We start from the raw sequence: 26,351 nt of genomic DNA on the forward strand, positions 1-26,351 counted from the left end.
CAATCCCTGTCCAGGATGAACAACCCCAGCTCTCTCAGTCTGTCTTCATAGGAGAGGGGCTCCATCCCTCTCATCATCTTTGTGGCCCTCCACTGAACCCGTTCCAACAGGTCCATGTCCTTCCTGTGTTGAGGACTCCAAAGCTGGACACAGTACTCCAGGTGGGGTCTCATGAGCACAGAGCAGAGGGGCAGAATCCCCTCCCGTGACCTGCTGGCCACATTTCTCTTGATACAGCCCAGGATGTGGTTGGCTTTCTGGGCTGCCAGTGTGCACTGCTGGCTCATGTTGAGCTTCTCATCCACCGAGACCCCCAAGTCCTTCTCCTCAGGACAGGAGGAGAAGAACAGAATACGCTAGGTTGTCTGGAAACAGGTTCTGGTAGGTCTGTCGCTAATCGCTTAGCGCAGGAGAGCGTTAAGATTTATGTAAGTTGGCCCGCACGCCTCCAGAGGAAGCCCACATCAAAAGGTGTGTATCCAAACGCGTCAGCTGAGCCCGGGTGACGGGGCCGGGGCCTGGAAATGCCTGTTCTCCCGCAGCGGGCAGGCGTGAGCTGACAGGCCGTGGCGCTGCCCGGGAGGCCTCTAGGGGAGGCTGTCGTCAGCTCCGCACCTTCCCCCGGCGGCCAGGGCCACCTGCCCTCTGCGGCCCAGACCCTGGCGGTTTGCTTGCCCCCAGCCAGGCTTCCCTGGAGGGCCGTCGTCTGGTTTCTGAGCGAAGCTTTGGAGGAGGGTGGGTTGGCTGGTACACGGCTGGGGAGGAGGCTTCCCTTGCCTCTCCCTCCAGCCCTTCCTGAGGATTGCAGCAACGCTCAGACCAACCAAATCAAGTGCTGTATTTACAGCCCCCCCTCCCAGATCTTAGCTACATGATGGCACCTGTAATTCTTTTGCGTGTTTCTCTCCATACATCAGTCTTGCTTTTCATTACTTGCAGTTTGGTGCTGTAGGTCACGATGGGAAGGGGAAATCACTGCTTTTCTTTCATCCATCTCCACTGACTCAAAATCTGCCGGTGGGTCTGACTGACTCAGGACTTGCTGGCTTTTGACTTGGTTGTCTGAAACTTTCTGAAAGCAGCGCTTACAGGGAGGGAGAGGGGCACATGGAATTCAAGTTTTTTCTGGGAGTCCTAACCATGCTATAGGTAACAGCAAACCAGCAGGAAAGGATGCCCCAAACTGCAGCGACGGAATGCAAATGGACATAATGCTGGCAGCAAAAAGGTGTGCCTCCTTTCGTCCTCTTCAGCTGGAAAACACTTCAGACAATCGCTTGCGATCTGTCGTAGTAAGCAGATATGTTCCTCCTTTAGGACTGGAGCGTAATTGCTTTGTATCTATGGGAGCCTGTGTGCACGCACGCCTGTGGATACCTACACATCGGTTTCCACGTAATGGCGAAGCCGTTTTGATGGGAGCAATTAAGGGGTGGGTGGTGTCAGAGCTCTGAACGCAGCTTTGCCTGTCGGGCTGTTCGGATGGGTTGAAGGTGGGGAATGCCGGCCGTGCCCGAGTGAACCCGAAGGCAGGTAGCAGCAGCCCCTGTCGCTGTCTGAGTCACTCGTGCCTTGCCAGACCTGCTTGCCTGCTTGGGGTTTGCTACTTACCGGTGCCCAAAACTTCTGGAGGAGGCAGTCAGCTCCCCTGGGCTTTCACCCATTTGTTCCTCCTGCCTGGCCCACAAATAGGAGCTGTTAGCTGGGCTCAATCGGTGTTTAAATTAACCGTAAGGCTAAGGATCGATCATTTTAGTGCTTTCTAGTCCAAACAGTGTGTCTGGTCCCATCCCTCCTTCACCCCTTTTCTGCTGCCGAGGTGGAGGACTCTGGCGCTTATCAGGAGTACCTGCGGTCACGGGGGGGACCTGGTGCTTTCTAAGCGTGGGCAGATATATCAGAAACATCTGACGCTGCAAGTACTCAGATGTAAAGTTAAAGCAAACCTGCTGTTTGAAGCGGGCTCAGGCTGACTGCTGTACCAGGAAACTCGGCTTGCGTGCCTGTTTCTGATAATGGGGTGTGTAAGAATGATTGCGCCGCATCAAATCACTTCTCCAACTATCTCATCTCTGGCTGGCCCAAAATAGTCATCTCCTCCCATCCTCCAGCGTTCGTGGAGCCCCACAGCCTCACTAGAGCTATTTAATCACTGCAGTCGCACAACTGAGGGACAACCCTGTGGGAGAACTGGGCTCCTGCACATACCTTCTGCCATTTTATTTCTTTTTGCTTTTCCTAATGAATTTGTCCTTTTCTCAATTTGTGGTCATTGTCGGGCTGCAGATGACAGAACTGCAAGGATGTGGTTATCGCTTAATACTCTATATTTTTGAACTATCACACTAAGTTGTAAATGTTAATTTGCTAATTAATTTGATTTGTGTTTGTAAAAAATATTTACTATGTTGCCTATTTCATTCTGAGAATAGTTTGATACTTGTTCTTCTTCTTCTTCCATAATGCGTGCAGAGTCAAGGTAGGGGAAGTTGGTGGGTGAACACAGCTGGTTTAGGTTTTCTATTGGTATTTCTTATTTATAGTAACCATTAAACAACCCTGGTTTTGAGGATGCTGCTCAAATCCTAATCCAGAGGCAGTTATGTGAAAGTAGTGAATTAAGTAAAACCAGATCCATGAGTAATGTTTAAATCCCTGTAGTTCCTGATCCTGCAAACACTTTTGCACCTGTGGACAGCTTAGTGGGAGGCAATTGCCTGTGCATTCTGAACACACATCCTCTTACAGAAGCATGGTCCAGGTATGCACCCAGGGAGAAATCTTCTGGGATGAAAGGGAGTCGAGGGCAGTGGCAAAAGGTGCAGAGTATGTCAGAAGTTTTTTTTATTTTGTGTTTCACTGGTGAATTGTTCCCTGAAAATACAATGAAATGCCGAGGACGATGCAGTGGAGCAGCGTGAGGAAGGGGACCAGGAGGCTGTTTCATGCGTAGCTGATGTGCAAGTCACCTCTGTGGGGTGACGGGGTAGTTTAATTCTTAGCTTCTCTCACAACTGGCCAGGCTGGTGAGGTAAAGTCACCCCGAAGGGGTGTCCTTAGGAATTCAGATTTCAGGAGCCAGCGGGGCTGAGTGGCAGCTCGTCTGAAGCCTGCGACGGGAGGAATTAATCAGGAGAGGGAGGGAGGGAAGGAAGGAGGGGAGGGAGCAATGGCAAAAACCCAAACCTTCAAACACACCCAATTGACCCATCTCATTTCAGCAAGAGACTTAACGAGTTACACCCACTCTGAAGCAGAAGGGGAATGAAACGCTGGCGCTTCCTCCTTTCTGTTACAGGCAGCCGGGGCTTGGGAAATACAACAGGCAAAGATGTTTGTGCTGTTGATGATGAGCGGTAAGCTACTTCACCAACAATACTAACTTTTGCTCGCATTGTGTGTGCTTGGGGGGGGTGGTAATGAGAGCAGCTGAAGCTCAGCTAAAGCCGGGAAAATGTCTTTGTGGGGTGTAGTGTCATCGTGGTGTTCTTAGGCGCCGTTTCTCCAGGACCCTCTGTAAGGCTTTTTCTCTCCTAAATTCTGTCTTTCCCCAGCGTGGATGGAGATGTTGCTTTCTCTAAGTTGCGTTTAATCAGGCTGTCCACTGCTGTTTCCTTTTCCAGAGTTTGTGCTGCTCGCAGGTAGCAGAAGCACACTGGGTTCATTGCAGACACTGAGAGCTCAAACTGATTGAATGGGAGCTGGGGGCTTAATAGCTAAATTCCCTAAGAGAGAAAATGTAGTATCGTGTTACTTATTAAAGATGCTTCCCTTCTCCAGCTGTCTGGCTTTATTTTCGGTAATTACAGGTTGCCATGCTCTTTAATTGTTGAAAATGAGCCCCGTGAAAGGTTTCAACTTGAATTGGGCTCTGTTAGAAGTGTTTCTGCGAGGTGGGGAAAGCTGGAACGCTGTGAAGGGCGATGCTGCCGTGCTTTTGGGTAAGGGTGGGAGCCTGGGCTTGGTGGGGTTTCACGCTCGCCCAGGATCTGATAACGCTGCAGGAGCAGGGGCTGCAGGAAGCGTTTCCCTATCAAGTTGCTCATTTTTCTCCTAGTTACTTCTGTGATCGCTTACCGAGTTATTTTATATACCGGTTACTATCTTTAAATCTAAATTGCCTAATTCTTGGGTTGGTGACAGGAAATGTGAGTACAGAGCTCTGGCCCTGCAATTACTGTGACTAAGCATTAGGGCTAATAACCGAGCGGGCACCGTAGTCTCCCGGCCCTCCTCTTCCCCGCAGCAAGCTGGCTGCCTTCGAGGGGCCTGGTGGCCATCCTCTCCCAGCTCACCATCCCGACCTGCTGTCTTCAGGCCTGCTGTAGGAGTGTCAGACGTGAATTCTGCTTCCTGAGGCCCATGGGCTTGCTTTCCCACCGGCAGGGCTCAGACCTGATTCAGAGCTGCCCTGCAACCCATCAGCCATGAGTAATCCTCCTGAGCAGAGGCAAAGTATAAGGCGCACCTTTTTGGGGGAATTAAGTCAAAACAGCTGTAGCTGTTGGAAATGTTAGTGCTTTAATCGTTTTGTTTAATATACCAGAAACCCATTGTAAGAAGAAGGCTCTTAATTCCTCTGACATATTTTCATATTGCAGGAGTGATTTAAATTCGCACATGTGATTAGTGCAGTGGAACGAAGAAAGCAGGTTTTGTGGGTGCTGGTGGGTTGCTTGTTTTTCCCCAATCCTTTTGGAGTTAAAAATGATCTGTACGTTACAAAAAGTATGTGGAAAATTGCTGTGTTAATCATGGCAAATGGAGCTAAGGAATCGAGTGCCAAAGTGTGGTGTGCCTGCTTACACTTCCTAGGGGAACTTGCTCTTTAAAAGGCTGCACCTCTGTTTTTAAGTGGGTTCCAACTTGTTTGGAGGCAGAAACACTTTATTTTTCCAGAATGCCTGTTGGAAAAAACCTGCCAGACTGTGAACTTGCAGCATTTAAGTGTTTCCTTGAGCTTTATGCTTTGGCTCCGGGAAATCAGTGATAGGGCTCCTGCTGGCATCCGGGGCATAGAAGCAGCATTGATTTTTGCACCATTGCAGCAGTGGGAACAAGCCTATTAGACACTGGCCTTCGGAGCAGACTCATTTATCTTTAAATGAAGTTACACATTATGGCTTGAGTCGCAGGTAATGGCTACCTGAAAATGAACCCCGAGGAAAATACAGATTGTTTCCTGCGGGATCAGTGAACTGGACTGGCCGAGCACGGGTCCACTGAATGCCTGGGCATCCTCCTGCCAGAAGCTGGGGGCAGGAGAGATGTGGGGGTAGAAATGGGAGGTCCCTGCTTGGGGCAACAGATTGGCTTGGGTGTAAAGCATGGCCTCGCCGTGTGTGTTGAGGCTCCTTGGCGTGTGGCACCAGCGAGCCCTTTGTCGCTCCCCCAGCACTTTGGCTCTGATTAGTTAGCCAGTGCTGGTCTTTTGCCATGCTGTGAGGATTAATAGTGCAAAAAAATAAAGGGTCTGTGGTGGAGGGGAAAAAAGAGGTCACCAGAATTAAAATACCAGCTCATAAACAATATGTTAAAAAAGAAAAATGCAATGCAAAAGCAATGGTGGCGTCAGATCTTTAAAAGAATTTGGCAAGAAACAGGACAACTCTCTACTACCATGTCTTTCTCAGTATTATTTTGTTAAACTTGTGACTGTGTGGTGTGTTCCAGTGAGTTTTATGGCCCAGTAATCCATTGCTGGATGAGAGGAATACATTATTTATAGATTAGAGTGTTTTAACATCCTAGCATGGGGTTGTTTAAGGAGGTCAGAATACAGCGTAGTGGAAATGGGATTAGCCCAGCTGTGCTACAAACAGTGCAGAAGCAGGGGGATAAAATGGGAAGTTATCATGTAAATATTTATATTCTTATTGTGCCTTGCAAGGCATAGGTCACCTAAGATTTAGGGGTTTCTAGAACCAGAATGTAGTTTTTATCTTTATTGGTTACGACATCTCAAATTTTGATTGAATTGTAAACAAACAGGAACATCCTTTTTCCCTGGCTCAGCAGGCTTGCTTTCTGCTGCCTGTTTGCTTTCTCAGTGGGGCGGCGTCAAAGGACTCGAGGAGGAAGGAGAGTTTGTGGTAACTAACGAGCCCCTCTTCCTTCCAGGGGGAAACCCTTGCGTGGTTCCCATGGGTGAAGCCTCCCTCCGTGCGTGGATCCTGGAAATTCCAGCCCCTTGGCCAGCGCCGCGGCTGGTGCGAGAGGCTCACGGGCAGGCGGGTAGTTAGTTGATTCACTGCAGAATGCTTTTAATGTAATTGCTTTTTGAGACTTCCAATTACGCTTTCAATAAGACTTGGAATGTGATGTTCTCAGGTAGCTTAAAAAGCCCTCGTAAAGCACAGCAAAGAAACGACGGCCAGCCCAGTGATGGGGTGCTCAATAGGCGGTGTATGCATCTGGGGGGGGCCTGCAGGCGGAGGGGTCCCGTGTAGCTGCGGTCCCATGAAGGCTCTCTGCACCGAGCCCTTGCCTGAGCTGAAATGCAGCCTGGCTGGAGCTGCTGACACCCACAGCAGTTCCTGCTCTCCATCACTGCCTTCGGTGGTCTTCCCAGCAGTGACGTCTGGGGTGGTAGGTTGGAGGTTAGCTCATGGGAGACAAGCAGTGGTTAACTCTTGCATCTTCTAGTGTTGTTTAGGGCTGGTCTAGATTATGGGGTAATTAAGAGCTCAGACTCACAGAGATGTTAATGGAGTTTAACAAATTGCCAAGCATTAGCTGGGCTGCAGAAACCGTGTGCATGTTGTGAGGAGCATAGCAGATGTGCCGTGGTGCAACTTCACCAAGAGTGGTACAAGATAAATTGCATTACCGTGCTTTGCCATAGGTGCACCTGAGCGATGGCTAACGAGCAGCACCTCTGTAAGGTGACTCGGGCCTGACCACAAATCACCTTGCATACGCACATGCCGCTGTAATCGCATGAGTGTTTGCAAGGGGACATTTCAGGAGAGGTTTGGGTCTGTCAGAAGATCAAGCATATGGAATACTTGTGGATGCAGGAATGTGTGAAAGTTGTGGTAGGTCTGCTCTTCTGCAGAGGTAGGGGGATAGAAATGGTGGTGGTAGCCATGGTGGTGGGAACAGTTAGGTTTGTTTCTGAAGAGGCAGAAATGTGTTTTTCTCTTGAAAGTTGCTCTGCATCTCTATTTCCCCTTCCAAACAATTTGGAACTGGTGGGCTCGGTTTCATATGACTAGTGGAAGAAAACGCCTCACTTGTTGAGGGGATTGAACATTAGGAAAGAATTTTTCACCGAAAGAGTGATAGGGCATTGGAACAGGCTGCCCAGGGAGGGGGTGGAGTCACCATCCCTGGCTGTGTTTAAGGGCCATTTAGATGCAGTGCTAAGGGACATGGTGTAGGGGAGGACTTTGTAGAGTAGGGTAGATGGTTGGACTCGATGATCCCAAGGGTCTCTTCCAACCTAGACGATTCTATGATTTTATATTGGATAATAAGCATGGAAACAGTACTTGAAGAGCGTTGTCTTTATGAAACAATATTATTTTTTTCCCGTCTCTACAATACTCACAGTGCTAGTGTCGTTTCCCAGATCCATTTTAGCTTATGGGGACGGCCACAGGGGGCTGTGCAGCTGCTGGCAGGACAGGCAGGGGCTGGGGGAGCAGGGAAGCTGCTTGGCAGAGGTGGGTGGTTCTGCTGCACTGCCCTCTTGCTCCGTGGAGCCAAAGCTTCCTCTGCATGTGTAGGGAAATGTCTCTTTCCCATATGGTTTGAGCTATCGGGGTGGTTGTCGTGGGTGCTGGGGGTGACCTCTCTGAAGCAGGCATTGTGGGACACCAGCGAGTCAGAGCTGCAGATGGATGAGTCAGGGAAGTTGCCAGACCTTGTCTGTAGCACTTTGTTGGAAGCTGGGAAGTGGTGCTTGGAAGCCTATAAAACAGCAGAGGTGGGAGGGGAAAAAAGGAAAGCGTGTAGATTTTGCATTAATCCCTGCCTCCACCGTTTTTAGAGGATGCAGGGAGCCGCTTGTGCCAGTGTCTTATCCTATATGCCAGGTGGCTGCTGAAAATACCCTAGCAGTGGCTGGGCTTTTGGGGAGAGGAGGCTTCACAGCTCCTTTCAGAAACTGCTGGAGCAAACTCTGAAGACCTGCTGTCGTGACTTTCCCAGGTGAGCAAACAGCCCTCTGTGGTCCTGCAGGTCTCTCTAATCCCCAAGTCGGAGGGAAAACAAATAAGCCTTCTGCTGTCTGCCTCCCAGCTGAAAATTGCCTTGTTATTCATTTGCATTAACCTGGGTGGGGAAGGTATATTCAGAGTGTGCTCCAGGCCCTTAGACATTGAAATGGAGACAAAGGCTCCCTGTTGGGCAAGGCCAGGGCTGGGTGCAGCCGCCGCCTCCCTGTGCCTGAGCAGTAAAGGGGCCAAAACCCTGGTCGGAACAGGAGGGATTTTGATGGAGGTCTGGGGTGTACAGGAGAAGGAGTATTTAATGGTTACTGTGAAACAAAAATTGACTTGACCAGCACTGCTTGATAGGCACATTCTTGCACGCCAACTGATGCGCCTAGCCAGAAGGAGCTAAAGTGATTTTAACAGCCTGCACGGTATTACACTAAATATTGCCAAACCCTCCAAATCCAGTGTGTCGAAGGACGTTAACCATGTGGTATAAACTTCCCAACCTGAAATTAGTGAACATGAGTTACCAAACTGAGTTTGAAAAAATGCAGCCGTATGACTGCTGCTCGCCAGCTCTGTGCCTGCAGCAAGCGTCTGAGAAGACGATTTTTGGGTTATCCCAGCCATGGGAAAGCTGCGTCTCGACGCCAAAGTCTTGTCTCCAAAGAGATCAGACACGTCCTCGCCCGTGCCTGGATTTTGCGTGAATGCTGGCAAAACCTGGAAGCAATCATAGAATGGTTAGAGTTGGAAGGGACCCTAAAGGTCACTTAGTTCCAACCCTCCTGCTGTGGGCAGGGACACCTCCCACTAGAGCAGGTTGCTCAAAGCCCCATCCAGCCTGGCCTTGAAGACCCAAAACTGAGGTTGTCCGCCGCTGCTCCTCAGCTGCAGAGAGGCTGCTCGCCTCCTGTTGCCAGTGGCTTCCCACCTCACCTGGTGAGAGGAACCCACGTGAGATGCCCCGCTGCAGCCAGAGGGACGCCATGGCCCATAGGTTGCTGGAGGAAACCTGCCGACCAAGCGCTGTGGGACTGGAAGCATTAGCTACTCCCAGCTTTCCTGGGCAGTGGGAGGGATTATTAAGTGATCGCTGCAGGTTTATGCAGTGAATTAAAGTGGTTACTGAAAACCTTTGCCAAGTATCTGATGACTTTCACTGTAACTGATGTGTAATTCATGGACCAAAGGTTGTTTTGGTTGAAAATGACTAATGTGCTTTTTTAAATTGCAACAAAGGAGCCTTTTTTTTCGCCCCTCAACACACTACAATGAAAATGCTGTTTTTTACTTCCCCCTGCCTCCCTTAAGCTGGAGAAAAGTTGCATTTTTGTTCACTTTTATGGCATCCTAAAGTGGAGTTGACAAGGTGCTGGTGTAAGAGATGCAAGCATAAGCAGCAGGCACCAGAAATGCACATAGTTTTGGTGTAAGACTCAAGGGAGAATACAGAAGTCAATTCAGTTAGAAGTTGCTGGATAAAACTTATGACAAAAAAGCCAGTGGGAGTAATTTCTTTGCTGCTTTTACTTTTTTTTTTTAAAGCAAATTAATCTTAATGCTTTAGTAACATCTGGATGATTTCTTGGTAATCTTCTTCTGGGAAACAGTTTTTTGTGTGTGTACTTTGTTGTGGAATGATAAATCACTGTAATTTACCAGCCTGTTCTTTTAAAATTTGGAAAGTCATACTATTTGATATGTTCCTTCAAGCTGTCATTCCTGGAGGCATATGAATGAATGCATGACATTTCAGCTTCTGTTTACTGTTTAAAACAGGTCTTTATGCTTGACATGGTTACCTGAACATATCTTCAAGTTTGGAATTTATGTTGGGTTGGTTTTTGGTGTTTTTTTTTCCAAAGGGAAATTAAAAGGAACCGAAGGTTTTTGAGGAGGAAGTAGATGCAGTCAGTTGTTTTGGGCCACCTGGACTTGGTAAACCCATATAAATATCCAGAACTCCATGAAGACTTTGGACCCGTTGGTGGTGTCCCTGGGAGGCTCTTGTCGTTCTTTGCTGGAGCGGATGGCAGCATGGGCTCCCTGTGGCCAGGGGAGAGCTGGTGCCTCTCTGCTGAAACGTGGCCTCCAGCCTTTTTGCAGCAGGGGGTTGAGGCCAGAGGAGGGCAAAGTTGCACATCCGCCTGGGTACTCAAACAGCTGGAGTCTGTATTTCGAAACAGCATTAAGTAATGCGGGGAATAAGCAGAACACGGCTGTCTGGGAGCATGAGAAAACTGCGGTACCTACCACAGTCAGCTTTTGATTTATGTTTCTGGGCAAGCAAAAAAAAAAAAAAAAAAGAAATTGAGGCTTTTTTTTTGGGAGCGTGGCTTTGAGAGTGAAGACATCCGCAGGGCTGGGGGTGCTGGAGCTGTGTCTTTGGGAGAAGGGGGCAGGATTATTTGGAAATAGAGGCTTTGGGGGGCAGGTCTACCTGCAGCCTCATTCAGGTATGGGATCTCCTTTTCTATGGGAAGGTGTTTGGTAAGGGAGCAGGGAGAAGCTGGCAGTGAACAGACTGTGGGGAAGGGCAAGGATTTAGGATGGGATGGGTCTGGAGGAGAGGCAGAAACAGGGGTTGATCTCCCTGAATCGGATGTATTGGCCAATGCTGCAGGAGCTGGAGTCTCACCGGGGGTGTGTTGGTTAGTCCTCCTGGGAAACAGGAGGCTGAACCTCTTTACGCCTGCTGAAAACCTGGTCTCTGTTGTCAAATGGTGTGGGCTGGTTCCCCTAAAATATTAGGTGCCATGTGAAATGGGAGCTGGGACTTCCTCGTTGCACAGGGGGCATGGTATAGCTTCTCCCACCAGCACCAAGTTAAGTGGCATTGAAACGATAGGGAAAACAGCTAGAGCTTTGTGTGAGCTCCTGGACCAAGGATCACATATCCTCGTCTAACTGTAAAGCAGCTGGGGGTCCAGTTTCAGTCCACACTGGAGCTTTCAGATGCAAGGGCAGGATAAATGCAGCAGGGTCCATGATCAGCTCTCAGGAGGTGATTGGGGTGGATGGTGTCTCAGAAGAAAAACGTTTCCTGAGTACATGCCCCCTGTGTGTATAAAACACAGATATAACAACTTGCAAATGTATAGGAAGTATGTCAGTGGAGTATGCTATTTTTGCATAATTCAGCAACACAGAACATCAGAGAAATGTGTCTTGTGAAAGTAAACAGTGAAGCTCTCTAACAAATGTTTGTTTGGCCCCGAGTGCAAATGTGCAAGGCGGGAAAAAAAGGTTGAAGTCTTTGAAGGTTAATTGAAGGAGCCCAGTAAAACCACAGCTCCCAGACAGTGAGTGGTCAGGCAGGCAAAATAGCAAATAAATCTATTAAGAGTAAAAATAACATCCTCCCTACTAAAATGTGCAGAGCTATAGAGATGGCACGATAATAAAAGGCTGAAGACAGTAGTGCGTGGTTGATGTTGAGCAGCAAAGAGCTGTGAAGCTGACATCCAGGAATGGCATCTTATTCCTCAGAGACCACTGTTCCTTCTGGGGGTGCCAGTGGAGGCTGTTGTTAGCTCAAGGGCTGAGGGGTCACTTTTCAGCTGTAGTGTTTTTTGGGGAGGTAGAGCCATGTGCTTGTGAGACAAGCACCCAACACTGACTTAAATGTAGTGAGTGAGGCTACACAAGTTCCTTCAGGTTCCTGGTCTGCATTCAGGGCTTTGCAGGATTCCTTTCCTCCACCAAATGCTTTACTTTTGAGTTGGTTTCAGTGTTTATTTTCTGAAGAGGTGAAAGGAGGCTGCCTCTGGCAGGGAGTGGAGCATGGGTTGGAGTAGGAGATGGGTTGTTCTGCCACCGGTGACTCGCCCATAGTTCAGGAATGGTTACTCAGTGCCTCTATAAAGGAATATGGCTCCTCACACACAGATTTTGTGAATTAAAGAACATCTGCAAAGTTTTTCTGATATTTACTGAATATATTTTGCATGTTTCCAGTGCATTTTACCCAAAGTTGTTTTAGCCTAGAGCTGTCATCCACAAGAGGAGCAAGTAGTGTGAAGAATTGCCTTTGGGGTCAGTTTTGGGTTCAGCTGACCTTGCTTCCAGGATGTAGACCTGCCTGCCAGCCCCTGTAAATATGTGGACCCTTGCACTGGGATGGGGTCTTAGTCTGAGCTCCTGGGTTTCCTGTGACTGGATCCTGCTTGCCACCCGAGCCTGCTCCTGCTTTGCTGTGCTTATCACAAGCCTGCAGCTTCATCATCCTATTTTTGAGATGGTTTCCCAGCCCGTGTTGCCTGAGATGGCTGGATACCCCCCGTCTGACTGGGATTTTCCTCCACACAGTGGGTTTAGGAGAAGCACAGCTGGCCATCCTTACCTTGCCTGTAATTTAGACAAGATTACAGGCAAGCTGCAGATTGCTCTTAAAAAACTGGCTATCTTGAACCTGCTCATCAGAGTGTATATCTCACTTTAAACTTACCGAGACCAGCCAGCTGCTGAGAGCTATTTCTGTACAGGAATCCCTTTAAAGTTTAATGCACTTTGTGCTCATTGAACCCCAAAATGAGTCACTTAAGGGAGCAGCATCAGATTTTCGAAACCTCTGCCCACCTGTTGCTTCCACTGACTTTTCTGTAACATGCTTTGGTCCTAGATTATTCAGAGAGGGAAGTAAAACAAATCCAACAGACAGGTTTTGGCAGCATGTAATACTGATGAGAAGGAATTAAGGATTAAAGCATTTTCAGCAGGTATTTAAAGTTATTCTTTTATCAAATTCTCTTTAAAAAAAAAAAAAGTATTTTCGAACATGGGAAGATAAAAGCTTTTAGAAGGTTTTATTCCTCTCGGAGCTACTGATTCATTCTCTAAATGGCAAAAAAAAATTTCTTGCTTCGCTGCAATCTGTAAAAAGGTGTTAGTCATGTCTCAGCGTTACTCAGAATTTGGTACAGAAGGCAGAGACAGCAACTTCATGCCTTCATGATGGCTCTTGCTTTCTGTTACCCTTTTTGCACCAGAAGATACCAAAACTTGCTGCTGTGAGTTCTTTGGCAAAATTCTCTGGAGGTCTCAGAAATAAAGACATTTGTGCAGAGCCATGTCCAGCCTCCCCACCTGCCCGCTTTCTCAGCTCCCCACTAGAAGGGCTTTCAAAAGCTGGGAGGGTTGGCTGGGTTGAGTTGGCAGGTGCTCAAGGCTGAACCCACCCCACCACTGCCTCCATCCTACGATGCTGTGGGCACTCCTGGAGCTCTTGAGAGGCAAGTTTGGGATGCTGGCAAATGAAAATAACTTTTTATTGCTAAAGCGGGACTGAATTTCACATTTAGAGTCTCTACTAGTAAAACTGATAGAGCAATAAGAGGATTATCTTCTTCTGACTTCTCTTTTTAGAACCTTATAGAGGAATGCCGGAGGCCAGGGATTCGTATTCTGCCATGCCTGACCTACAATTTATTGCCATATTATTTCAAAGTAATTGAGTGGGTCCTATGGGTCTGTATATCAGACTAATTCTGGTCGTCTCTTAAGGAGCTGCATATGATTCGTTTTGCTTCATTTTAGAGAGGCCTTTTATGTGAAGCCAAGTGACATTGTGTTTTTTGATACTTTGATGAAATTATGTGGTATTGAGCACAGTCCCTTCTGCCTATCTAGGTATTTGTCACCACCACGTTACCGCTTGAGCACCTCGCCTATATAAATGGATTTATTTTGACTTTATTTCAGTGATATAGGAAAGTAATTTCGCCATCTGTAAAAGGAGATTTGAGATGCAGGGAGATTTAAGATGCTTGCCCGTGACTCCATGGAATTAAGTTCAAGAGTGGAGCCCTAATCTAGTACCTTCACTATAAGATACAGCCTTCACTTAAGCTTCACAACTGAATAAACTAATAAACCTGTCAGAAAGCCTTGATGTTGCACGCCAAAATTCTCGGCTTGCAACTGAACATAATCCTCTAGAATTTAAAAATTTAGAAAAAGAAGGGGGCCTCAGCCCTAAAGGCACATGCCCGTCTTTGAAAAACATCCCCCATGCATCTGATCTACCTGTTCTCCTAAAATCTTGTTGAATACTTGAAAATAAGCAATGGTGCTAAGTGTAAAGAAGACAACAGGAACAGGAACATACCCGATGTAAGTACTGCAGGTTATTTCATCAGGCTAATGACAGAAAATAGGTCTACCCAGTGGGACAGCATTGTATAATGTTGTTGAATTTATTCAGCAGTACAGAATGCGATCTGAAATGCTATCTGTTAGCATTAGCTGTTTCACGGGCAATCATGAATTCGAAGACTTGGGCTTTCTGATTGTTTCTGGCTGAATGTGATTATCTCAATAGCTACACTTGAAAGCCGTTATTTTATTTTCATTATGACATTGTAATAGTGCTCAAAAGATTAAACATAAATGTATGTGAAGAGCCTGATCCCTTAGAGTGTGAAATAACCCAGCCCAGGCACACAATTTTATCATGTTTTCATATTGAAATTGAGGGGTTTTTTTTTTACTAAATGACCACGTACGTCTCCAGCTTGTTGCTGATGGGTGAAGATAGCCATTTTCTTTGGGCTGTTATCAGGGATGTGTATGCACATTGGACTGTGCCACTGGGGTTGGGCAGCCAACTCCTGAAAGCATGCGGATGCTCAGAGAGCTGCATCCCTCTGGAAATGCCTGGAGGTCCATAGGCCCCCCAGGTGAGAGTTTCCCTGCTCACAGTGAAGTTGCCGTCGAAGACTGAGACCTTATTTATGTTTATAAGTATCTAAAGGTTGAGTTGAAGGATGTTGGAGCCGGACTCTTTTCAGTGATTTCCAGTGATAGGACAAGGGGCAACGGGCTCAAGCTGGAACATAGGAAGTTCCATTCAAATATGAGAAAAAACTTCTTTATGGTGAGGGTGACGGAGCCCTGGAACAGGCTGCCCAGGGAGGTCGTGGAGTCCCCTTCTCTGGAGATTTTCAAGACCCGCCTGGATGCATTCCTGAGCGATGTGCTCTGGGCAATCCTGCTTTAGCAGAGGAGTTGGACCACATGATCTCTAGAGGTCCCTTCCAACTCTGACAATTCCGTGATTCGTTCAGTGCCATTGGTATCAAGAAAACCAGTGGAGTTGATTTTCCTGTGCAAAGGGGATTCAGCTGCTGTAAGTTGATGTCACTGCACCGTTGTCTCTACAAAATGACAGTAAAGTTGACTTTTTTTTGTTGTTTTGTTGCCAAAAAAGTCGTATGGGGACTAGAATTTAGGTTTCTTCATGCCTCTAAAACTCCCACTAGCTGATAAGAGTTTGGGGTGTGCAATGGCGTAGCCATGGGGCCACAGGATCTGGCTGGGGCCTCAGCCGTGCGTGGAGCGCTCGGTCCTGAAAATGTCGAAGAGAAAAAGTAGCTGAGGGTGTTGTCTTCTGTAATAGCAAATTAAACTGGGCACTGAGTCACTGACTGCCCGCAGCTGTCCGTACCGATCCCCTATTGGAAGTTACCGTCCCTGCAGCAGCGATGGTGAAATACGGCATTAAGCTGTGCGGCTCAGCCTGTACACCCAGCTGAACATCAGAGCAGTGCGCTTGGGTACACCCATGGGGATGGTTTTAGCCACCCCACCCTAACCAGCCCTCCTGCTGATATTTGTGATCCCGGGCTAATAGGTGAATAGATCAAGACAATGCGATGAAATCACAACATGTAAGAGTGAGGAGAAAAGAGCAAATACTCCATTATCTAAATGTTTTACTTGTAAAATTTTATATTCGTAGTATTTTGAATTTGCATAATGTGATCGAGTTCTTTCAAATGTTCTTGGTGGAGCTAACACTACAGTGTTTTTCTTTGCAGCAGAGTAATCCATAAAGCTGTACTAGCTTTTTCTTCCAAGTTCTGTAGGTTATTCTTTTAATTAAAAATGCACTAAAGTGCTTTTTTTAGTAAGAAAGCGTTGAAAATATTCTAAATACAACTCTCCATTAGTCCAATGCAAGACCATTTTAATCTAAAATCAACAAATATTTCAGCTGGGTTTCCATAACGATTATTAGTTTTTAATTATTTCTGCCATTTTCCCTGATTAAAAGTGGAATTATTACTCTTCTAATTCTAAATCTAATTCTGTTTACCAACTTGGCATGTAGAAATGCTTACTGGCTTCTTTCATGAAAGCACTGTAATCTCCGTCGAAAAGCTGGATGGCTGTTGCGTCAACATTTCTTCATCAAAATGGATTTGAAAATACTGGTAGAATTCAGAGGTTTTACTTAAGGCTGGTCTAAATAGCAACGAATTAATGTATTTAAGCATCAAGTTAGTTTGTGTGACATCAATCATAACTTTGTGGTCAATCTAGTCCAGGATATCATGTTTGGTATCATGTCAGCTAAATTAAAATTTATGGTTAGCTGTCATGATACCAAATGTGATCTATCCTGATTTATTCTTCTCTGTATGCAAATGCAAACCCATTGCAGTGCACACAGCCTGTACTTTTGTGCAGTGACTTTCAACATCTTTTGGTTAGTACCTCCTTAAAGTTGTTAGAGGCGTGAATCCCTTAGAAGTTGTCAGTGGGCAGCGTCCTGCCTAGCAGCTGTGGACGTGCTCTCCCGGTCTTCTCCTGCGCGTTCCCTGGGCTGCTGCAGTGACCACAGCTCAAAACCCATTGGAGAAGCTGCTGAAGTGTTTGAGCATACAGACTTGGGATATCACCCCTGTGTCATGGGCTAGGTTGGCTTTAGTGTTGCAAATTGTCACTTGCGTACCTCCAGCTAGTGCAAGAATGCTCTTTGTGAATGATATCCTTTTAGTAGAAATTTACCAACGTCTTACTCTTGGCACAGGAAATAAATCAGCAAAACTAACTACTTTTTTTTTTTTATTTTATTGTATGTTAGTACTAAGGACTACATTCACTGTTCTTCGCTTAATGCTTGCCTTAAAGACACGTTAAGTTAGAAAATATATACAGTAGGACGTTTCTCTGTTCACACCATGTGGCACTCTTCTGAATATTTCTCTCAAACTCCATTAATGAACTAATAGGAAAAAATCACACACAGCTGACAAAAAATTCTTTTCTGTTTCATTTTGATGGATAGCATCTTAGAGCCATGCACGCTGCAAGAAAACGTCTAAGCAGCGTTCTTATGGGATCAACAATTCATAATTCAATTTAGTCTGAAGTCAGTGGCTGACAGGTTAAACTGAGAGCTGTCCTTATGTCTCCATTAATCTTCATCTGAAAGTTCCCTGGAAAAAATGCTAGCCCGGGGATGGCTTCATTGCCGATAGGCTCGCTAGCAATCTTGCTTCGCATTGATCCGCGCTTCAAGCTGCTCACTTGAATTATAGGCTAATTCTGTCTGGAATTCTGCATAATTTTTTAATTTTGTTTCTTTTAATGAAGTTACTTGTCAGGGTGATATCTGAAATAATGACCTTGGTGTAGCACTGTGGGACAATACTTGACTTCACGTTAAGTCACGTGAGTGTTCGTGTAAAAAAATCTCTTGGGTGTAGTGGGAGCCAACTTACGTGACAGCAGTGCTGAGCTTTGCTCAGATCTCCTATTATAGCATTTAAATACCTTCCTTGCAAGTGGACATTAGATTTCCGTGGGGGAAACGAACATGGATTCTGGAAAACTTGCATAAACAAATTACACTTGGCAAGCGAGATGCTGCTGTGTTTTCCCTGCTTGTTAAAACTTCCAGTAAAAAGGTCTCTTGATGATACAGACGTGTCCCGGAATATAGGCTGGGTCAGAAGAAACTGGGAGCCAAAGCAGGGCTGTACCTTGTCCCTTTGAAGCACCATCCTGCCTATGTTTGCATTTTCTGCATTTTTCATAATGTATTGACAGAGAAATGTCAGGGTAAGTTTTCTGAAAACAAAGGAGTGAATGAATGAAGTCTTTTTCTCTATTGTTCCCAAAGCTGGTTTACGGGCCTTTTTTTTCCCTTAAGCCTGTTAGGTTGGGCTTTAAAAAACAAAACCCAAACCCCAAACAGTACAGTAAAACCAAAAACGCCGGAGCAGATGTTGCCCACTTGTTAAGACAAGTATGGGACTCATTTCCTTTTCAAAATATGGTTGGAAGTCAGGTTTTAAGGAGGAAGATCAAAATGGAACTATTGAGCATAAACTTACGAAGTTGTCCTGTGCCTTCAATTTGCGTATTTGCATGCGGCGTTGTGTGAAGACCAGGTTATTAACTTGCTGAGCTCCTGCGAGTGCGTATAAATCCCTACACAAAACCTTCCCAGAGTTTTCCCAGCCTCTTTTGCTTGTTAGGAAGATTAATTGCAATCCCTTTCCTTTCCCCTCCCATTCCCATATTCCAGATCTCATTAGCTGCCTTTCCTCATGCTCTGGATTTTTCTCACTGATTTGTGCCTCAGATTAAGCACCAGCTTTTTTTTTTTTTTTTTATGAATGGCTCCGAGAAATGCACTTGTATTACTCGGCAGAGAGTTGGCATTGCTTTCTGCCTGCCAACAACTAAGTTGCTCTTGTGAAGATGTGTTACCTGCCATCTTACGCACCTCCGTGTTGCAGTATTGGCTAGGGCCATCCAGGTAGGGGTTTTTTGGCATTTTTGTAGATGTTAAAAAAAATGGTGGCAGCGTGTTGGGTGCGTGCTTCCTTTGGGCACCACAAGAGTTGTTTGACCAGGAGCCCAAAGCAGCAGCCTGGGGTGCACTTGGATGTGTGTTTGGCCAGATCTTCCCGCTTCTCCTCTGTAAACAAACGTTTATTTTTTTAAATTTCACCTCTCTGTTCAGATTGCACCAGGGCACTTTTCCTCATTGGTTCAGGAGCCATCAGCAAAGGGTAATTTGCTGGTGAGGCCGGGGGAAGTTGTTTCCCTTGAAAAGTTCGAGCTGCCCATTGTGTAAAATGTTTCGCAAGTCACGTTGCGCTGGGAAAAGTACATGGCGGGGCAGACTCTGCAAGCTGGAGCGGAAAGGTGCCCTGCAAAAGTGATTATACATGCCTTTTCATGGTTTGTTTTGTTGTGTGTGTTTCTTTTCTTTTTTTTTTTTTTTTTTTTTTTTAGGCAGAGAATATGTTCAGGCATGTTAAAACCTGTATGAGAAGTGATAATCGAGTGCCTCCCTCCTTTCCCACAGCTGGGCGTAGATAAGACACGCCAAACCTCATGTCTGGCTCCTTTTGTTCGCAGCCCTCTCCCGCGGGGGCTGCTGCGTGCCCTCTGATTTAAGATGGAGGGGTGAGATGGTCAGGGGTGGGGGGAGGTGGGGGCAGTTTGCCTCTTTTCCTCTGCCTGAGGCACACAACCATGACCATGTTGGTACCCATGAAGAGGGCTGGTACCCATGACCAGCGCTGGTACTCATGAGCAGGTGCCTGTCCCTGTCCCCATCTTGGGGGCCTGCACCCCACTCTCACCACAGTGATTGCTGTTGACCTCTAAATTAATTGCCAGGCTGGCATTTCCCAGGGCCCTTTCCCTGCCCCATCACCCTATCCCAGGGAATGAGGTCTCCACCAAAACCCACCTTTTTCCCCTCTGCTCCTCTATCCAGTGAAATCAGTAAGACTTTTCAAGGTAAAGCAGAGCCCATGGTGAATGGGGGTAGTAGGAACAGGCCCCAAACCACATTTCCAGCCATTGCTGCTGTAGTTTTATAGAATCATAGAATGGTTAGAGTTGGAAGGGACCTTAAAGATCATCTAATTCCAACCCCCTGTTGGAGGGACACCTGCACTAGAGCTGGTTGCTCAAAGCCCCATCCAGCCTGGCCTTAAACACTTCTAGGGATGGGGCATCTCCAACTTCCCCAGGCAACCTGTTCCAGTGCCTCCCCCCCCTCACAGTAAAGAATTTCTTCCTGATATCTAATCTAAATCTCCCCTCTTCCAATTTAAAGCCATTACCCCTTGTCCTGTCACTACACTTGCTGACAAAGAGTCCCTCTCCGGCTCTCCCGTAGGCTCCCTTCAGATATTGGTAGGCTGCTATGAGGTCTCCCTGGAGCCTTCTCTTCTCCAGGCTGAATAACTCCAGCTCTCTCAGCCTGTCTTCATAGGGGAGGTGCTCCATAGTTTATTTGTTTCATTTTAAGACCATTGCAGACACGGCTGGTTTAAATTACTTCTCCCTTGTGACCTGCTGTGCTGATAAGTGGTCAGACGAAACGCTATCCCACATATTAATTGGTGCAGTGGGATTTCGGGTGATGCTTGGAGGAGCGTCACTCTTGTTTTTAACATTAAGTTGCTCTTCAAATGTTTTTATTACCTTTAAAAGAGATTTACTGCCTGTGTACATAATTATTAATCTAATAATTAAAGCTGAAATGAACCCTGGAAGTTGGTGAATCTGTCTGAAACACTGTGAACAAAGGAAGCCCGTCCGGTTTCTCTGTATTTTATAAATATAAGCCACCGGAACAAACGAACCAACAGAAATCCCGCAAAAAATGTCACAGTTAATGAACTTCATGTTTGCTACACTGTATAAGGTTACAGAAATATTGGTAGATAATTGTAACCTTACAGATGTCACCAGAAGGACGATACAGGGGAGGCTACAGCCTGTGAGATGGGCTGAAAGGAGAGATGATTTTTCTCCAGCCTGTGCTGTCTTTGTTTGACTCTCGAAAGTTTAAAGCAGTGAACACTGCCCAGGGAAGTGGTTGAGGCACCAACCCTGGAGGTGTTCAAAAGACGGGTAGACATGGTCCTTAGGAATATGGTTTAGTAATTTTTATTTCCTATTTCTTATTTATTTTTTTGTCAGAGTTAGGTTGATGGTTGGACTAGATGATCTTTAAGGTCCCTTCCAATCTAGACGATTCTATGATTCTAACACTTCTTGTAGAGGAGCAAGAGCATTTGGTTGCTTTTTGGGTACCCTGCCTGAATGTAGCTGCTGTGGGAATTTCAGGTATTTAAAAAAAATAATAAATATATAAGATGTTAACAAGGGTGTTGTCAAAATGCTTACTCTGAGTTTCCTTTGAAGCACACTTTTTTATTTTGCAAATGGGAAGGCGAGATGTGCTGCCCTGGGAGTGCTACCTGGGGCGATGTCGGCAGCTGGGGAGGGCGGCAGCGCTGCCTGCCACTGCCTTTGCTTCCTCAGCCTCCTCCTCCTCACTGGGGCCATGGGGTCTCCTGGGCCAGAGCAAGGAGAAGGGGAGGAGAAAGAGCCTTGCCCCTGGCCAAACCCTGGTGGGACAGTCCCTAAGAGCTGGGTGAGTGGAGCTGGCTTTAGAGGCTGAGGCACAGCCTGGCTGGTGGGGGGACTGGGGTCTGAAGAAAAGGGTCTTTCAAATGACCTCTGAGGAATTGGTTTTTAGAGGGGCCAGAGAAATAACATCTTGTTTTTCTGGGATTCTCTTTTTTTCTCATTCTTTGCTCCCTTTTGGCTTTTCCTCTTCGGTGTGAAAGTCCACGCGGGACACGAAGAAAAATCTCCTTATTGCAATTCAGAAATGGCAGAAGCCGGGTTAAGCTTTTTTGGTTTTGTGTGTGACTTTTCAAACCTCATGACTTCTTTGGGGGCCTGATCCAAAGCCCATTGAATTAATTTTCCATTGATTTCACTCCGGCTTTCTTGGGCCGGGCCCAACACGAGGCGTTTAAGCTTTCTGCGGGGCGGGTCGCTCGTGTGGTGACTTGTTCTGAGTGAGGCCGATATGCATAAGCTTCCTTTTTGAAGAAAAGGATGGTGTCAGCGCCGTGGAGGAAAATCCTTTTTTCCTTCCCCTGGCAGACCTGAGGTTTCTGCCCACCCTCGGCGCAGCCAGAAGCTGGCAGCCTCGCGGCCGGGAAGCGATATCGGCCGCAGCATCGCAAAAAGGAGATTGTGTGTGTGTGTGTGCTTCGCTGCCTTTTGCAACAACCGGGGGCTGCCTGGAGCAGCCTGGGTTTTGGGCAACAGGGATCAAGGCAGAAAAGAGAGACTTTCCCTTCTGAGCAAGCTGAGAGCCGCAGAGGAATGAAGAAAGGCACGGCATCGCGCAGGGCAAGGGGCAGAAGCACCAACGTAGCCTCCTCGCAGCAGTACAAAGCCTTCGCCAGCAACACAGTGCTTCTGCTGCCACAGCTTATTCTAAGCTTGTTTTATTTTGAGGAGAGGAAAAAAAAAAAAAAGGTGTTACTATAAGCCATGTCACAGTTTTGCTCCCCTAACTGTATTGCAGTGGCCTCTGCAGGCATAATCAGAGGTCACGCTCCATCACATTTGTGACTGACACAGCTGTGCTGGCAAATATTTGTAACGTGGGTCTGGCCCGCATCTTGAGAGCGTGCTTAGATTCCTGCACTGCACAGAGCTGTCTTTCCTCATTTAACGTACAGGAGATAACTTTCTGGTGAAGATTTTGTAGGATCTGAGCTGGTTGAAAACTGTAAATGATAAAGTGCAAAATATTGGCTTTTATTCCCCCTCTTCCTCTTTTCATTTAGGTATGTCAGTGCTGAAAAGGGGGAAAAAAACCCAAGTAAATAAGAGGAGGAAGGAATTGCATTTAAGATATTTAATTTCCATCGTAGGTGACTTGAAGGGACATGCAGCCCATCAGTGCTGAGTGGCAAGGTGATCTTTTGAGATGGGAAGACTGACTCTGATGGCAAAATGTCCAGAGGTTACCAAAGCATCTGTAGGGCAGATTCTGTACTAGCTATCTGAAAACTTAACAATAAAAACCTCTGAACCAGCACAAAGAATATTGTCTCTCAAGAAGAGGTGCAAAGGCTGGTGCAAGCACTGCAGAACCAAAGAGCCTGTTTAGCTCAGTTGTAAAGGTGTCCTTCGCTTTTGGCTCCTCGTTAAAGGGATTTCCCTTCAAAATTCCCTTTTAAAATGGAAGTAGTCTCTTCTTTGTCTTTGTGGTATATCCACTTCTGCAAGTTACTCCTTCTGCCCTAGGTCTGTAGAATCAGTATGGAGATACAGTGAGGCTGTCGCTGGTGGAGCAGAAGGCATGGGGGAATCACCTCTCCTGGTGGCTTTGGCACGAGAGGCACCATGGCTTTCAAGAGGACTGAAATTCAGGCTCCCTGGTATTATTTTTAACACCCATTTGACTAAAGGTCATTTTATCCAGTAACACAGTGGGGGCTGTGTGCAATACGGGCAAAAACAGTACTGGGAAATTATTGGGAAAGTGTGGTCTTTCCTGCAGTTTGGAGATTGCTCCCTTTGTCAGACAAATGCCGTTCACATGAATTCAGGAACTGTTGTGAGCTCAGGTGGGCTGAATAATTCACTTGTAACACAGGCATAGGTGAATATGGTCAGTGTGCCTGCAAATACGCCATGTGTACATATACTGCAATTTTTATTTTCATTTGGGCTGGGAATGATGCCACAGAAAATATCAGTAGCTTTCTCAGCTACTAAAATCATCTACCACTCTTTAAATTTAAAGAGGAAACTGGTTATTTTCTTTTAGGACTATTTTGGGCTACATACCAACATGAAGCACTGAAATGATGGAATGACACTTACTACTGCTGAAAATATCAAGTGCTGTGTAGATTTACTGTGTCTTCGTTTGATGGTGTGGCTGATATTTCACCAACCTGGCATTTTTAAAGAGGTACAGCTATTGTTTCATGAGATGTTTGCGTTTCTATTGCATACTTTCGAATTCTTTAAAAAATCCCACTTAAGCGTGTTATAATATTTTAGCACTGTATAATGTTTCATTTATGTGACTATACCCCGCAGTAACTGTTACAGGTAAGAAAAATATTCTTCTTATAAATATTGAGGCAGAACATTTTATTAGTGACCTTCTTTTATAAAAAAGGTATTGAACCAGAGCTGACAGTAAGCAGTTTTCCACCAACGCTCTGGTAGTGCTTCAGCCAGGCAGCATCTGTAGCACTCTCTCTCTTAATAAATAGCTCTACTGGGTGACTTTCCAGTAATGTTTCACTTCAGGCTAGGCAATCAATTTTTCTTTTTTTTTTTTTTTTTTTTTTGTTTAATGGTTTTAGCATTCTAGTTTGCCAACGCAAGGAAATCAAAACATATGTTATTATTTTAAAAACCTTGAAATTCAGAAGTTTAATTAAAACACATAGAGTCTTTATATTTCTCTTGGAGGTATATTTTAATTATTTAATTTAACCTTAAGTGCGCCATAAAGGCTGGGTACAACTAGGTATGCAATTAATTTTTTTTTTTTTTTTTTTTTTTTTTCTGGTGAATGGTTTCTTCACTGAAATGTGGTTTGTGAGTTTGGGACAGCTAGGAAACTCTGGAGCCCGTTATAAGCTGTGGAGGGCCACAGTCAAGCGATACGGTGTCGTTGGAGCTCCCAAGCAGGATTAGGTAGACGCGTGGTGGGATCCGAGGCTCTGAGCGATCGCTACAACCACAGATTTGACTTAAACTCACTCAGTGTTTTAAACTGAAGACTTAATTTTCTAGCTATATTAATAAAATAGAGAAAGAGTGGCTTCACTGCCCTCACTCGTGCACACGTTCACACACCTTCATGCTCCTTTCCATCCTATACCCAAGAGGATATCAATCCTTCAAATCCTTGGTGAGCCTAGCATCTCCACTTGCCACTTCTTCTCTGGGAACCACCTTCACAGGAGGCTTTCTTCAGTTACTGCATTATTGGATGCTCCTGGAACAGTTGTCCTCAGTTTGTCTTGTAGTTAGTTGCTTATACTTTTCATAATATTTAAATATTGAGGCACTAAGAGAAAGTGAGAGCTTGGTGCTGGAAAATTCCCACCTAGGATTTGGAACACCTCTTCTTGCTCCTTCTCTGGTGATACTTTTTGAATTGTGTTCAAAAGAAGAGGAAAACTGAAGCTGGTTTTGGCAGCCTGCTCTGTAGGATGTCAGGAGCATAAAGGTACAAGACCCACAGCTGCTCATCTGGCAGTGCTGTCTTTGCTCTAATTACAGGTAGCTTATGTGTGCCAGCAGCAACATTTTACATTTATTGACCATAATTTGCAAAGCCAGCGGAGAACTTGAACCAACTCCTGTGCCTGCCAAACTATGGAGAACTAGTCCAGCTTCATCAACGTATTGGGCTTTTTCATATTGCTCAGAAAGGTCTTGAGTTTGGCATCTTTTGAAAGGATGAGCCCCCTCCCTTGATGCGACTGCAGTCCAAAGATCCCACCAAGGTTGGTCAGTTCATGCAACCCAGGGCAGTAATCATCTCCTGAGCAAGGCAGCTGGATCCACTGGGGTTGCTAGTGCACAACGCTGCCTCTCTCCTGCACTCTTGTGTCCCATTTGACTACAGATTTGTTATTCCAGAGGCAAAACTTAATCTGTCCAGGAGAAATTATTGTGCAAAACTTGTATAGTCTTTAATCCTTGTCCATTGAAACGTGTCTGAGAGAGAGATCACTCTGGCCTGCAGCTGCCTGGGCCAGCACCAGTCACACTGGGATGGCAGGGACCTGCCTGCTGTGCATCTCTCTTGTCCTGGGAGATCCCATGCCCACGCTGGGGGCTGCCTGCTTTTAGGCAGGTCCCCCTTCTCGAGCCGAGCACCGGTCTGTCTGTCTGTCTCAAGCCGAGCACCGCTGTCTGTCTCAAGGCTGTTTGCGAAGGGGAGAGGGAGTGGGAGGAAGGCACGGTCTATTTTAACCTTGCCTTGCTTGTTTTGTCAGGATGAAATTAGTAGGAATACAACTGTTTGAATTTATGATTTTTTTAACCTACCCTTTTCTGCCCGTGAACATAAATCATGTCCTTCTGCAGCCTCTCGTTTTGCCACATGAGACAGTTCTGTTGTTTTCGCCTCTCAGAGAGAAGCTCTATGCTTCATTGTGTCTGCCTTGCTTTTCTTGAAGGTAGTCTGGCCTGTATTAACCTTTGCCATGGATGACGAGGATTGCGTGTGTTGTTCCAGATGAGGTCAATGTCTTCTGTGGCAGCGTTCACTCCTGTTTCTGCTGGGCAAGTCTTGTTTGGTGCGTCTTTTGATTACATTTGCTTTTTTGTCCCTTTTATCACATCAGGGGCTTACAGTCCTCTGGGATCAATACAAAAGGTCTCTTCTGTATTGTGACTTTTTCTAGCTTTGTGTCATCAGCACAAGTCACTGGTACATTTTTTTCTTTGTGCGTCATCGCTGAAAGCATTAAAATACCTTGTCCCCTGAGCCAGATAATTCTCCTTTCAGCACAACCTCTTTGCAAAGTTTCTTATGCATATCATAATTCCTGTGCCAGTTTTCGTCATCTTCAGCTTAAC

General features: G+C 46.1%; 1 protein-coding gene across 1 annotated transcript in view; it reads left to right on the top strand.

The window, feature by feature from the left end:
- The first annotated feature begins 3,228 nt into the window (after window positions 1-3,228).
- TIAM1 (T-cell lymphoma invasion and metastasis 1) overlaps window positions 3,229-26,351 on the top strand; it is a 123,753-nt gene continuing 100,630 nt past the window's right edge. Inside the window, exon 1 of the mRNA XM_014938172.1 lies at window positions 3,229-3,356. Coding sequence (XP_014793658.1) covers window positions 3,332-3,356 — 25 coding nt within the window. The 5' untranslated portion in view covers window positions 3,229-3,331. The remainder of the gene's footprint in view (window positions 3,357-26,351) is intronic.

This window comes from Calidris pugnax, unplaced genomic scaffold, assembly GCF_001431845.1.
Source record: "Calidris pugnax isolate Ruff unplaced genomic scaffold, ASM143184v1 scaffold25, whole genome shotgun sequence".
In the NCBI taxonomy this organism is placed as follows: domain Eukaryota; kingdom Metazoa; phylum Chordata; class Aves; order Charadriiformes; family Scolopacidae; genus Calidris; species Calidris pugnax.